The sequence below is a fragment of the Mauremys mutica genome, chromosome 13, assembly GCF_020497125.1.
Source record: "Mauremys mutica isolate MM-2020 ecotype Southern chromosome 13, ASM2049712v1, whole genome shotgun sequence".
Classification (NCBI taxonomy): domain Eukaryota; kingdom Metazoa; phylum Chordata; order Testudines; family Geoemydidae; genus Mauremys; species Mauremys mutica.
Window position 1 is genome coordinate 58,240,534 of NC_059084.1, and position 14,761 is coordinate 58,255,294.

A 14,761-nucleotide genomic window follows, 5' to 3' on the forward strand; every position below is an offset into this window, starting at 1 on the left:
GTCTTTCACATTTCGAAACTAGCTTGTGCATCCGTTGTCCACACTAAGGTTGAACTTCTCCGTAGTAATTTTCATAATGGTTCAATGACAGAAGCATAATTGGGAATGAATTTTGCATACAAGGAGGTAAGACCAAAGAAGAAACATAAGGTTTGCAAATCTGTTGGAGGAGGAGCATTTGAAATTGCCAGGATATGATCTGGATCAGGTTTTAGTCCAGCCTGTGAAATTGTATGCCCCATAAAAGAGAATTCAGTTTGTCTAAATTTGCATTTGCATTTGGACCTATTGAGCTTGAGGCCTGCTTTGCTGATGCAGTTTAGTACAGGCTGCAGGTTATTGTCATGCTCCTCAGTAGTATTTCCAAACACAATAATATCATCCAAATAACACTGAACTCCATGTTGATTCTTCAGAATCAATGGCATCATTTTTTTGGAAGTGTCAAGGTTTCCTCCCCCACTCTGAACTTTAGGGTACAGATGTGGGGACCTGCATGGACCCTTCTAAGCTTAATTCATATCTTAGATTTGGTAACGCTGCCACCAGCCAGAAATTCCAGTCTCTGGCACACTCCCTGTCCCCCCAAAACCTTCCCCTCCCTGGGTTGCCTTGAGGCTTTTCCACCAAATCCCTGGTGATACCGATCCAACCCCTTGGATCTTAACACAAGGAGAAATTAACCATTCCCCCCTCCTTTCCCCCACCAACTCCTGGTGAGTTCAGACCCAATTCCCTGGGATCTTAAAACAAGAAAGAAAAAAATCAATCAGGTTCTTAAAAAGAAAGCTTTTAATTAAAAAAAAAAGGTAAAAATTATCTCTGTAAAATCAGGATGGAAAATACTTTACAGGGTACTCAGATTCTTATGACCCAGAGGAACTCCCCCTCTAGCCTTAGGTTCAAAGTTACAGCAAACAGAGGTAAAATCCTCTCAGCAAAAAGGAACATTTACAGGTTGAGAAAACAAACATAAGACTAACACGCCTTGCCTGTGCTACTTACAAGTTTGAAACATGAAAGACTGATTCAGAAAGATTTGGAGAGCCTGGATTGATTTCTGGTCCCTCTCAGTCCCGAGAACGAACAACCCCCAAAACAAAGAGCATAAAATAAAGACTTCCCTCCACCAAGATTTGAAAGTATCTTGTCCCCTTATTGGTCCTCTGGTCAGGTGTCAGCCAGGTTTACTGAGCTTCTTAACCCTTTACAGGTAAAAAAGACATTAACCCTTAACTATCTGTTTATGACAGGAAGGCACTTGGGACTGATGTGAGACCGTATGGAACACGTTTAAAACAAAATAGTCCCTCATGTGTATAAATGCTATGAGGTCTCTGCTATCTTCATGCAACATAATCTGGTGGTATGTGCTCTGCAAATCAAGAGTAGAAAACATCTTTGCTCCACAGAGTTCTGCAAATACTTCTTCTATGTGAGGAAGAGTATGGCTGCCAATCACAATAGCTTTATTTGGCTCCCTTAAGTCCACTCATAGGCGAATGCCCCCACCCTTCTTCTGAGTCACTACTATAGGTGAAACCCATTCCGAGGAGTTAATCTCTTCAATAATGTCCTTTTGAAGAAGTTTTCTAAGTTCCTCTGAAACAGCTTCCCTGACTGAAAATGGTAAGCACTGTAATTTCTGTCGTACCAACATCACAATATTCCACATTTTAACTTTATGCAGGAACCCATCAAAGGCACAGCTTTAAAGTAATCCAAATAGATGGAATCAGGTAGTATAGATACTGCTGACCCAGTGTCCAGCATTAGCTGAATAGAGTGTGATTTGTCTGAGGATATGGCAGAAATGTTTACAATGAACTTTACTTGTTCTGGAATATGTGCAGTAGTGGTTTTGTCCATGCTCAGCACAGTAATGTCAGGTATTGTAACTGCATTCACCTGTTGATTGAACTGGCTACTGTGACATACTTTAGCAAAATGCCCAATCTTTTTGGAATGATTGCTCTGAGCTACTTTTGCTGGACATCCTGTGTAGCTTGCAAGGAGTTGTGGGGATCCACAGCGAAAGCTTTTACTGTATTTTGAATTTGCTGATTCAGTGGCTTTTCATTAGTTTTCCTCCTTTAATTGTTTGTCTGCAGCGATAGTGAACTTTTCTGCAAAGGAGTCACAGCCTGGACTGTGCCTCCTGTATCCCTGCTCATTATTTTGGCTTCAGCTGTAGCTGACTCAATCTGAGTAGCAATGATTATTGCTTTTTCTAGTGTAAGTTGTGGTTCTAGAAGTAAGAGTTCTCTTACACAAAGCAGTTTTCCTTTCTAACCCTATGGTTCTACTATTACAAATTTCCCACCTGAAATGTACACACCTTAGCTCTTGTGGACATTAATTAGGCCAGGTCTACACTAGAAAGAAAGCTGCTGATTTAATAATATTGGTTAGGGCTTTGATTTTAAAGACATTTTTGTAGCAGCCAAGCCCCTAGGATAGACACAATTACACCAGCAAAAACAAAAGCAAAACAAAACAAAAACACTTTTGCTTGAATACCTTATGTAATATGGGGAACTGGAATATGAATGAGATTATATGATGGGGATACCTGTGGTAGTCTGGACTGGACTTGGTGACCCAAAGATAGTCTAAGCCTATTTTAGTATTTCTGCTGGACTTGGAATGTAATGTATGAAGGTCTGTCTATGAAAAAAGAGTAGGAGCAATGCACAAAAATATTATCCCATTGCATAGTAAGGCTTTTGACAGAGTTCCATGTGACATTCTCATAAGCCAACTAGGGAATTGCGGTCTACATGAAATTATCATTAAATGGTTAGACAACCATTTGAAAGACCATACTCAAAACATTACCAATGGTTCACTATTGAACTGTGAGGGTGTATCTAGCGGGTGTGTGCAGAGGTCAGGCCTGGTGCTTTCCAAATATTTTCATTAATGACTTGGATGCTTTCACTAATGACTAGTATGGGCAGTATGCGTATAATATATGTGGCTGACACCAAGTTGAGAGGTGTTGCAAGAACTTTTGAGGACGTTAGAATTTAAAATGATCTTGGCAAATTGGAGAACTGGTCTGAAATCAACAAGATGATATTAAATAAAGACAAATGCAAAGTACTCTACTTATGGAGGAAAAATCAAATTCCCAACTACAAAATGGGGAATAACTGACTCATTGTAATGCTGAAAAGGATTTGGGCATTATATTGGATCATAAAGTGCATATGAGTCAACAATGTGTTGCAGTTGCAAAAAAGGCTAATATCAATCTGGGGTATATTATCAGGATTGTTGTATGTAAGAGGTAATTGCCCCGCTCTACTTGGCACTGGTGAGGCCTTAGCTGGAATACTGTGTCCAATTCTGGGCACCAAACTTTAGGAAAGGTGTGGATGAAATGGAGACACACCAGAAGAAGGGAAACAATGATAAGAAGTTCAGAAAACCTGACCTATGAGGAATGTTAAAGCTGGGCATGTTAAGTCTTGAGAAAACAAGTCTGAGCGGGGACCTGAGAACAGTCTTCAAATATGTTAAGGGCTGTTCTAAAGAGGGTGGTGATCAGTTTTCTCCATACCCACTGAACATAGGGCAAGAAGTAATGGGCTTAATCTGCAGCAAGGGAGATTCAGGTTAGATATTTGGGGGAAAAAACATTCTGACTCTCAGGATAGCTGAGCTCTGGAACAGGTTTCCAAGGGAGGTTGTGGAATCCCCATCACCGGAGGTTTTAAGAACAGGTTGGACAAACAGCTGTCAGGGCTGGTCTAGGTTTACTTAGTCCTGTCTCAGTGCAGGGGGCTGGACTAGATGATTTATTGAGCTCCCTTCCAGCCCTGCATTTCTCTGATTCTACTACTACCATTCTACTCAGCAGCAGGAGTAGCTGACTTTATCATGGCTTGGGTTATGCTGTGGTGAATGGCACAAGGCACTCCCTTACACTTCTCTGCTGGCTACCTACATGTTCCCTCCTCATGCAGGAGGATGGTAGAGGGCCAGGAGGGGAAGCAGATGCTATGCCAGTCAAAGGCCTTTCCTGGTGCAGCAGGGGATCACTCACCAGCCTCTTTGTCCACTCAAGGGCAGGGCTCACAGTAGGTCCATGTTTAAGCCCATTATTATTTATATCTCTTATATGTTTGTAGGCTGTATTGGGGGAGCAGTTCTTCTTCTTCTTCTTCTTCTTCTTCTTCTTCTTCTTCTTGTAAATCCAGATTACAATCTGTCCTGCATGCTGGTGCAAGGAAGCAAGATGACATGGCAGAACTGATACATCCTCCCACTCATGGAGTTGAGCAAGTAGAAGGGGATGTGGTGTGGTTTGCCCTCAATTCCACCAGTGCACCCAGTGAAGTAGCTTGACTGGCATGTCAGGAAGCACAGAGCTGTATAGACATAGTGCAAGTGCTCTCCTGCTCCGGAGCAGGGAAGGATGAAAAGGGAGACAGATTCAACTATCTGCTCTGCTTTATTATTATTTACCCAAAGGCAGCAGTCAGGATTATGGCCTCATTTTGCAAACACAGGGTGAAATCCTGACTGCAGTGAACTGAATGAGAGTTTCATCTTTAATTTTAATGGGGCCAGGATTTCTCCATGTAAGTCAAAGAATGGCAAAAATTTAAAGTTACACAAAAGAAACCCAATTTGATTCTCCTTCTTATGCAAAGTGAAGTCACAAAAGAAAATAAACATAATCTAATACATTCCTCCTCTAAACACTTACTACTTTTAAGAAATGTTAGATGGCTGATTCCTGGATCCTTCACTCTGGCACAAACTTTTCTGAACAGACAAAGACTGATTTCCCCCCTCCCTCTTTGAAAACATTTTGTCCCCCAATTGGTTCCTCTGGTCAGGTGTCAGCTAGGCTATGTGAACTTCTTAACCCTTTACAGGTAAAAGAGGAATTAACCCTTAACTGTCTGTTTATGACAGATGTGTCTCTTGATCCATCTTTGCACAGAAAGCCCAGGGCTCCCTGTGGCCGTCATAAGGAGTGTTGCCTTCTTCTGAGGCTGTAATGCTATTTCCATCACATCTGGGCCTATGGGGATTCCTCCTTTTTCAGCTTGTATGGGAGACGACTAAGGGGAGATATGATAGAAGTCTATAAAATCATGACTAGTGTAGAGAAAGTGAATAAAGAAGTCTTATTTACTCCTTCTCATAACAAAGGAATGAGGGTTAACCAAATGAAATTAATAGGCAGCAGATTTAGAACAAACAAAAGAAAGTATTTTTTCACACAACGCACAGTCAGTCTGTGGACCTCTTTGCCAGAGGATGTTGTGAAAGCCAGGACTCTAACAGGGTTCAAAAAATAACTAGATAAGTTCATGGAGGATAGGTCCATCAATGGCTGTTAGCCAGGATGGGCAGAGATGGTGTCCCTAGCCTCTGTTTGCCATAAACTGGGAATAGGTGATTTGCTGATTACTTGTTCTGTTCATTCCCCCTGGGGCACCTTGCATTGCCCACTGTCAGAAGCCAGGATATGGGGCTAGGTGGACCTTTGGTCTGACACAGTGTGTTCTTATGTACCCGTGCGCTGTTTCCATGGGGGCCCCACTGATTACTCCTCAGACGGGTGTTTAAATCGAGATTTATGATCTGCCTGCTCACATGGATAGAATTTTGCAGAGGGGGAATATAGGGGGAAATTACTGGCCACAGCATCAGTGATTGTGAGCAGTTAACATCAGTGGACGCTGCCCTGCGCACTAGTGCAGGAGACTCACATGTTTCTTCCAGGGCAAGCAGGAACTGCTGACATTTGGATGGATAGATTTTTGGAGCAAAGACTGACTGCTACTGTTTTTGTACAGCACCTATCAGGGCGGAGCTCCCATCATGGTTGGTGCCTAGGCACTGATTAATAACAATCAAATAATAAATCATAGGCAGGGACTTTTTTTTTTAATTCTGTGTTTGTGCAGTGTTTAGCAAAATGCAGTCCTAGGCCTTTACTAGGGCGAGAGAAACCTAGTGGGAATGACGATAGGACCCATGGTTTGGGCACTCACCGGGCATGTGGGAAACCTAGGTCCTGCTCCAATGACTAGTTAATTGGTGGAAAAGCTTCAAGGGAAGAGATTGTGAAAGTCATACCCTCGAACATAGCCTGCTGGTCAGGAACCTCTTCTGGGATATGGAAGACTCAGGTCCAGTCCCTTTTCCAAACTAGGAAGAGCAGGGATTTTAAAACAAGTCTCCCATGTGCCAGATGAGTGCTCTACCCAGTGGCCTATAAGCCAATGGGAGGGTCTTTCTCTTTCAGTTTTTTTCCTGAGAAAGAGCTGATATAATATGAATAGGTTACCTACCTCCATGAAAGGGCTGCCAGCTGCACATTCTGAATGGAGTTAGGTGACCAACTCCCTTGGACCACAACGGCTTAGACTATAGTCCATTCCTCGGCATTTCCTATTGGCTAGTTTTACAGCTCCTCACTCCATGCGCTAGACTCTGAGAGTCCCATTTTTAGGTGCCTAACACTCCACATGCCTAGCTGAGGGTTCCCCATTGGGTGGCAGGGCACCTAAAACATGGGCATTGAAATTCTCAGTGTTTCCATGACTAAAGGACAGAGTTTTAAAGGTATTTAGGTGCCTAGTGGGATTTTCCGAAGCTTCTAGGTGCCCAACCCCAATTGTGGGGGTAGCCCAATGTGCCCATGGTGCTATATCCCTGGTGCTATCAGTGCTGAAGTTTGATCAGTGTTGCATGGTATCTCATGACAGTGGCAGGCACTGTCCCACCATCTCAAAGAAGGGCGAGACTGGCACCATTGCTTGGTTCAAACCCAAGGAGACTCTCCATCTTTTCAGGTCTAAACCCAACTGATCGAAGATGATCAAATGCACCCCCCAAGGCAGACAGAGCCCAGTGTGATTTTGGAAGGTTGAGTTCTTCATCTCTTGTTGCTAATGGCTGTTCACGTTGCCTGGCAACACAACAGTAGAAATTATTTAGGTATATAATAGACTGCCCTGTAGCACATTGGCAACTGTGCTAAGATGATGGCAGATAATTTCTTGGCAGGTAAGTTAGAAAGTTATTAGTATTGGTGGCATTAAAAAAAAGAAAAGAATTATCTCTTTGTTTCTTGCATGCATAACTCGACATCTAGGCTTGTATGGATTAGCATTTTATTGGTAAATGTTGATTGCACCGAACACATACAAGCCAACAAAAAAAATTTCCATTGATAATAATCAGAATTTACACATAGACAAAGTAAGGAAAATGCTACTTGACAACTTATTAGAGTTTCATTTAAGGATATTTACATTGTATATTTTGACATATGTTAACAATTTGTGTTTGAACAATTATAAAACTTTAACTTTTTATATCTCAGTGTCTACTGTCATTATATAATTATTGTCTGACCCTCTCCGTTGCCCACCCATAATTTCCTGCAACTGTGAAAATTTAAATAGATAAAAATTGAAAAAAAAAAAAGCTTAAGACCCATAATTTTGCATAATTGTGAAAAATTAAATTGATAAACGTTGAAAAAATGCTTCAAAATAAACACTAATATTTCTGACAAAATTATATATAAAAATCTAATTCTGCCAAGCCTACATATGAAGGTTTATATTTTCAAAGATGCTAAAGAGGTCTGTGCACCAAATTTTCATTAATTTGGAAATGTCATCCAAATTGTAACATTAACATCTGAATTTCTTTCAAATCCTTTCATGATCAATGCTTTGAACTGGATAAAAGCCAATGAATCTTCTGTTTTCTGTGTGCAGTAGATTTATGTTTATATATGTCCATGTATTTCCATAAGGGGCCAGATCCTCAGCTGGTATAAATCAGTGTAACTTGTTTGGCTTTAGCTCCAGTTTGCATTAGCTAAGCTTCTGGCCCAGAATATTAATTGGTGTTTTATTTTGTATATGCATAGAATTGTGTATGTGTGTTTCCATATATAATTATTATTAGAGTCAGTCAAATATTTTCTACTGAAATATTTTTTCAACACAAAATGGATCTTGGCCAAAAATGGAAATTTGTATTGGTTCCATAAATATGCAGGCTCTGTGTGCAAATCTTGATCATACAAATACACACATGAGTCTCATATAACTATGGACATACAAATATAGTAACACACGTTAACATCTGGCCATGCAACTCACAGTCGCATTATAAAAAATAATGATTCATGTGGGTGAGGAAATTATTTTCTCCCTGTCAGAAATTCCAATATTTTTTTTTCATTTTCATATAACTTTTTTATTTTTGTTTTAATTAAAAACTGATGTCTTTTTTAAAAAAATGAAAAAATGTTAATTTTCAGGTGCCAAAACCCCCAAAATAAAATGAAATTAAAAAAAATGGTTGCAAGTTTTCTGTTGTTTGGCAAAACCCTAAAAGCATTCAATTATAACTATGTCTTATGTTCCAAAGTGACTCAGGGCAGGATTTCCAAAGGTATTTAGGCATCTAAAGATACAAATAGTTGCCTAGTGGGATTTTCCAAAGCAACTTTCTTTGAAATAAGTGGGAGTTAGGTGCCTAAATACCTTTAAAAAGTTGCCCTAAATCCCTGTTGAAAATGAGTCTTAAGCGCTTAAATCACTTAGGTGTTTTCACACTGAGCAGTGTAATGTCTACATACTTTTACAATTCTTGGTGTGAGAGATTAGGTGACTAGGATAGCCACTGGCACATCCCAAGAATACCAAAGTTTTCTGTACTTCCAGAACAGCATAAGCCTGCCCCCTCTGGTGTCACCTCACATGCATGTTGGCAGGGGTGGAGCAGTGTGCTCTGCAAAATGGCACCTACCTTGATGATACTGAACAAAATCATGTCTGGCACCAGACCAAGATAAAACCCTTCCCAAGACAGGACTGTCTGGCATAAACAGAACAAATGGCCTGCTGATAGGTGAGTGACATATCCAAAGTAACACAGTGACTGGTAGGCCCAGAACTAGAGGCCAGACATTTACGAGTGAGATATTGACACTGTGTATTAATCCAAGTTCTTATATTGTAAATTATATTGCTGAGTTTGTTCAATTTTCCTAGATACAACACATAAAAAAACCTGAATGGGAGAAAATCAAACATCCATTGCGGAATTCATTCTCCTGGGATTTGGGGATCTCCCTCAACTGAAGACCCTTCTCTTCCTGCTGTTTCTAGTGATCTACATTGTGACGATGGCTGGGAACATCCTTATTGTTGTGCTAATTGTGACTGATCAGCATCTTCATACCCCCATGTACTTCTTCCTGGGGAACTTGTCCTGCTTGGAGACCTGCTACACCTCCACCATCCTTCCCAGGGTGCTGGCCAGTCTCCTGACTGGGGACAGAACCATTTCTGTTAGAGATTGCATTGTACAATTTTATATTTTTGGTTCTCTGGCAGCCACAGAATGTTGTCTCTTATCTGTGATGTCCTATGATCGGTATTTAGCAATATGCAAACCGCTGCATTATGCAGCCCTTACAAACGGCAGGTTCTGCACCAAACTAGTGGCTGGGTCTTGGATAGGTGGATTTATGTCTGTGGCCATCATAATATTTATGATTTCACAATTAACATTCTGTGGTCCCAATGAAATTGACCATTTCTTTTGTGATTTAAGCCCAATAATAAAGCTGTCCTGCAGTGACATCTGCATGTTGGAAGTTACAGCTGTCATTTTCTCCTCAATGTTCACGCTGCCACCATTTGCGTTAACCCTGGCATCCTACGTTCACATCATCTCCACAATCCTGAGAATCCCATCCACCATGGGGAGGCAAAAGGCCTTTTCCACCTGCTCCTCCCACCTCATTGTGGTGACAATATTCTATGGAACTCTAGTCATCGTCTACATGCTACCAAAAAACAAGACGCTGAGAAGCCTCAACAAGATGTTCTCTGTCTTCTACACAGTGCTGACTCCAATCGTTAATCCCCTCATCTACAGCCTGAGGAACAAAGAGGTGAAGGAGGCCCTGAGGAAAGCTTACAGTAAATTGCTGTCTTCACCACAAGTATTTACAAAATCGAAGGTTATGTTTCTAAGTTAAAATGGAGTGAGGGAGGCGGATGTGTATGAGTACTGCACATAGCAACAAGGGCACCAGGGGCTGGTGCTTTCAGAATCAGAAAGCAAAGTCTGTGTTGCCTTTCGGTATGACTAGCGCTGGTCAGAACATTTCCAAGGAATTTTGTGTGTGTCTCATGGTTATGAAAATTACTTGAGTAGGGGGATGCCCAGGGCCCAGTCCCTGTTCCGTCAGATTCTGAGTAATCTGGGATGAAAATTCTGCTTTGGATCAGACAGAGCAGGGACATTAACCTATATCTTCCAGGCCAATGTCCACACACAGTCCTGAGATGGGTAGATCACCCTCAGTAGACACTCAGATCACTGTGTTTCTGTCTCCGTGAAATCAGCTGAGTGGCAGGGGCTCACTGAATGACCAATATCCCTTAGTGGGATTAGTCATGTCAGTAAAATTGTGATGCCACGCCACCACACTATGTGTTCTGGCTGTGTCAGATAAGGGTCCTTTAAAAATACCAGGCTGTGTATCTGCCACACGTGTTTAGATAGATAGATAGATAGATGGATAGATGTGTGTCTATGGAGAGAGAGAGAGAGATAAGGTCCCTTCCATGGATAGCAGTGTGTCCTCCAGTGAAACTGGGAGATTTCTATCCTGCGCAAAGTGCCAGGAGACTGGATTTTATTCTCAACTCTGCCTCTGATCTGCTGTTCCATGTCTGTTTCCCCTCCCTCGCTTTGTCTGTCTTTTCCATTTAGACTGTAAACTTTGTGGACTGTCTTTCACTCTCTGTTATCATTATTGTCACCCCTCCATGGTGCTAGATGGGGAAAACACAACCACATTGGGTCAATGAGGTCACAGTCTCAGCTGGGGAGCTCTATGTGCTCACGCAACAAAAACAATAAATAATAGTAACCACCATCAAACTGTCATGGGTGCGCAATGGAACATTGCCCAATGTTATTCTGGTGGAGTGGAGAAATGGTGTATGAAGGGTGAAATAAAGTAACTGTTCTCTGTCAGGTTGACTCTGGAAGGAACTTTTTTCAAATATTTGAAAATTAAGGGAGGAGATGGGTAGAGTGCAGGTGACTGGGCAGAGTGCAGGTGATGTGGTCAAACATTCTCTTTTCCCATGGTTTTGCAGTTTGTATGTCAATATCATTTACACAAATGTGCACACATGCAAGCCAATGCATCTCCTCTCTCTACTGTGGTTTTACCTTCTTTACCGTGCCCTGCCTGAAATTCATTGTAACCACTATGGAGCAGGGATCTTTGCAGCTGTACTGCAAGGCAGCTAGCACATCATGAAACCCTGTAAAACAAGTAAAACAAATACAATAATAATTATTATTATGAATAGATACATATTATGGTCAGTGGCAAAACAATATTCTTTCTGCTGCCCAGTGAGTAGGAGTCAATCCCAACCTAGATAAATGAGAAGACAAGCTCTGAGTGACCATACTCATCCATGATTTGCCTTCAGACTGTCAAAAGAGATGCTAAGTACCTTGTGTAGTATCAGTAGGATGTTTGAAATTCATTAGTTAAGTATATAGCAGTATGGATAGCCTGACTCATTTTCTGTAAACTCAGGTCTACACTCAAAACTTCACATGGTCTAGTAATATTGCTAAGGAGTGTGATTATCTAGGACATGTCTATGCTGACAAAAATACATAATTATATTGACATATCAGCTTCTGCTGATCCAGATTATATCATTTGGGGGAACAAAGCACATTTTGGTTGGTGTAAGCTGTCTCTACACTATTCTGGCAAAGCTATCCTGGCAAATCATTTCCAAAGGGATCTAAGCTCCCTTTATTCTGCTCTGAATGTGTAAAGTGAGTATAATCATAGTTGCATTCAGTGCCAAAGAGTTGTAAAGTGGCCTTAATGTAAATGAAAATCAGGCCCTAAATATTTACCTGTTGCATGTTAATGTTGTTATATGTAGATACATTGCATTTTTATCCTAACTTTGTGTGTCTCCATTAAAAACCTCAGCCATTGTTTTTTTTATATTGTCAGTGCTCCATTGTGCTAGATTCTGTGCAAACTCAAAAGTAGCTTGTATGTTTAAAAGTGATTTTTCCCCTAACCCCTCCCATATTTCTCTAGGCCACACCTCCCTCTTTTCTCATTGGCAAACCTTTGTGGGCCTTTTCCTCTAACTATATAGTTTGTTTCCTGTGTTGTGAGGCGGCAAGATAGGCCAGGCTACGGAGGAGTCCATGATGTGTATTAGAGGCATGTTTCATTATGTATCTACACTCTTGAGTACAGCCAGTCAGAAAACTGTTTCTTTATGTACAATTTCAATAAAAATGAAAATAAAAAGTAGTTGTCAAAACTTTTGGTTGAATGTTTGAAAAATGAAAATGTTCAAGTGTTCAATAAAACTTCTGGAAATCAAAAGTTTAATCTGAAATATGCTAAAATCTGATTTTTAATTTTATTTCTTGATGACATTTTATTTTTTCAAGAATACAGACACTTTGCATGAAAATATTTTAGTCAAAAATAAATTCCATCCACAAAGAATTTGTATGGAATTTTTTTGACAAGCCCTTTTCTTGAGTACACAGGTGCCAACTTTCCAATGTGCTGGGGGGTGCTCACTGCTCAACCCCTGGCTCTGCCACAGGCATTGACTTCTAGAAGGATTTGGGGGTTGCCATCTGTGGCTGTCAGGGAGAGCACAGGTTGAGAAGCTGTTTCCAGGTGATGGCTGAATGGAGGCGAAGTAGTGTGTGGCTGGTAAAGAGGAGCAATCCTGTTATTGAATGTGATACACAGGGAAGGACAAGGGGTGCTGAAGAAACAATACATCTGCATCCAGATCCCACCCAGGGGCCATGCTTTTCCTGCCTACCACAGTGTACAGAGCGGTTAAAACTATTCATGCACTGTGGATGGCGGATCGTAGCACAGGAAGGGCTGGGAGATGAAGGCAGAAAGAAGACAGCATTCAGGAGGAGGAAGAGAGAGAGGAAAAATCTGCCTCCTCTCCCACATGCAGGAAGACTGAGGGAGAGCCTGAAATGTTGAAGAAAAGAAGTAATAGATAAGAGGCAATGATGGACTAACTCCATCAAAGCCATTGGAGAAACAGCAGGAATGATAGTCTCCCTAGAGTGAAATGAGGCTGATGGAGGGTCACCTATAACCATGATCCCCCAGGCTGGTTGCCCTTTGACAACATCTGGATTCTGATGCTGTATCAGCATGTCCACATCACGTAGCAGCTACACAGCTCCATTCTACAGTACAGTCACTGCAAAGCACAATCATGTGCCTCTCTGCTGCTTTCTTGGATGACCAGTTGATTCCTCCTCATCTCTTCCAGGTCCACAGATTGAAGCTCTCTGTTCTAAATCCCATCCCTGTATCAAATGGAGCAGAAAATGTTGCGTCGTTCTGGAAGATTGACCTCTCTGCCATTTATTACTTGGTTGCCAGGCAACATCACAGCAGAGTCTATTTGGGGACAATTCCCACATGGTCAACAAAATATATAAAGGTGATTGCAACACAGCACACAGGGAATCATATTGTGAAAGTGATACTCTGTGCCGGTGCAGGTACATCACATTGAAATATTGAGGAAGAAGAGACCTCTTTTTGGTGTCATCCTCCTCTCATTTAGCCCAGTTTTATAGCTGTCCATGTCTATTGACTTCAGTTCAGTTATTCTTGATTTATACTGGGGTAAGTGAAAGCAGAATTGCTTCCTAACTGCCTCCTTAAAATGCTTAAATCTTCATTTTATTTTAAAGGTTAACTAACCTACTGTAATGCACTTTTAAATGTGCACATATTTCATTTATTTATTTTTATTGGTTCCTCCCCTCAAAACAAACTAATAGAATAATAATAATAATAATAATAATAATAATAATAATAAACCAGAAACCACAGAAACCACAGAAAAGTAAAAAAATTGGATGTGAAGGGAAAGAAAGGAGGAAGGGGAGAGGGAAGGAAAAGGAGAGTAACATCTAGTTTCTATTTACTAGGGATTAATAAAAGTTTTTTTTTGCAAGTTAGAGTTAATCATTTCAAATGTGTCTTACGCCCTTCCTTTTCTAAACATTACCTGCTCTAGGTGCAGTCACATGAGTGTAATTTGTACACTCGTGTGTTAAAAAGCCCCCAAGTGACTGAGAAGTTAAGAACTGGGAAGTAGCTGATGAATGTCAATGATAATTGAATCTGGTGCTATTCTAAATAGAAAGAGCTATCACCTATTCTTGGAACTGTTTCCATCATTTCATATGGACTCAGTAGACATTCTGGGATTCAGATCATGTTTGTGGTTATTGTGCATGCTGGTTGAGTTGTTTGAGTGCTTGTTGTTGATTTGTATGTGGGTTGTGTAGTAAGTGTTGATTTGAGCAGGTGGAATATGAGGGGTCTGTGCTACAGTGAGGGTTCTATGTGTGTTCGGGTTTATTGTGTGTGCTCATTGCACTGTTTTGTGAGTGGTTGTGTTGATTTGTGTGGTGGTTGTGTTGTGCTGGGAGATTTGGGTTGATTTGAGTGGGTGTTGGCTGTGGAGAAGGGCAATGCGTGCTCATGGCTATTCTGTGTTGTGGTTCTGTTGTTGTGTGGGTAGTTGTGTTAATTTGTTAGCCTTCTCAATTTCATCTGTGATTAACTCTTTTTCCATGATAAATGAGGGACCTACGCTTTCCTTCATCTTTCTTTTCTCCTAATGTACTTCTA

The 14,761-nt window shown here is 41.0% G+C and overlaps 1 protein-coding gene across 1 annotated transcript; it reads left to right on the plus strand.

Annotated features, from left to right (window-relative positions):
* Positions 1–835: 835 nt before the first annotated feature.
* LOC123347867 (olfactory receptor 11A1-like) lies at positions 836–12,694 on the plus strand. Its single transcript, XM_044985056.1, has 3 exons — positions 836–854; positions 9,075–9,980; positions 12,681–12,694. Exons 1-3 carry the CDS (start codon positions 836–838, stop codon positions 12,692–12,694), a joined length of 939 nt encoding a protein of 312 aa, XP_044840991.1.
* The last annotated feature ends 2,067 nt before the right edge of the window (positions 12,695–14,761 follow it).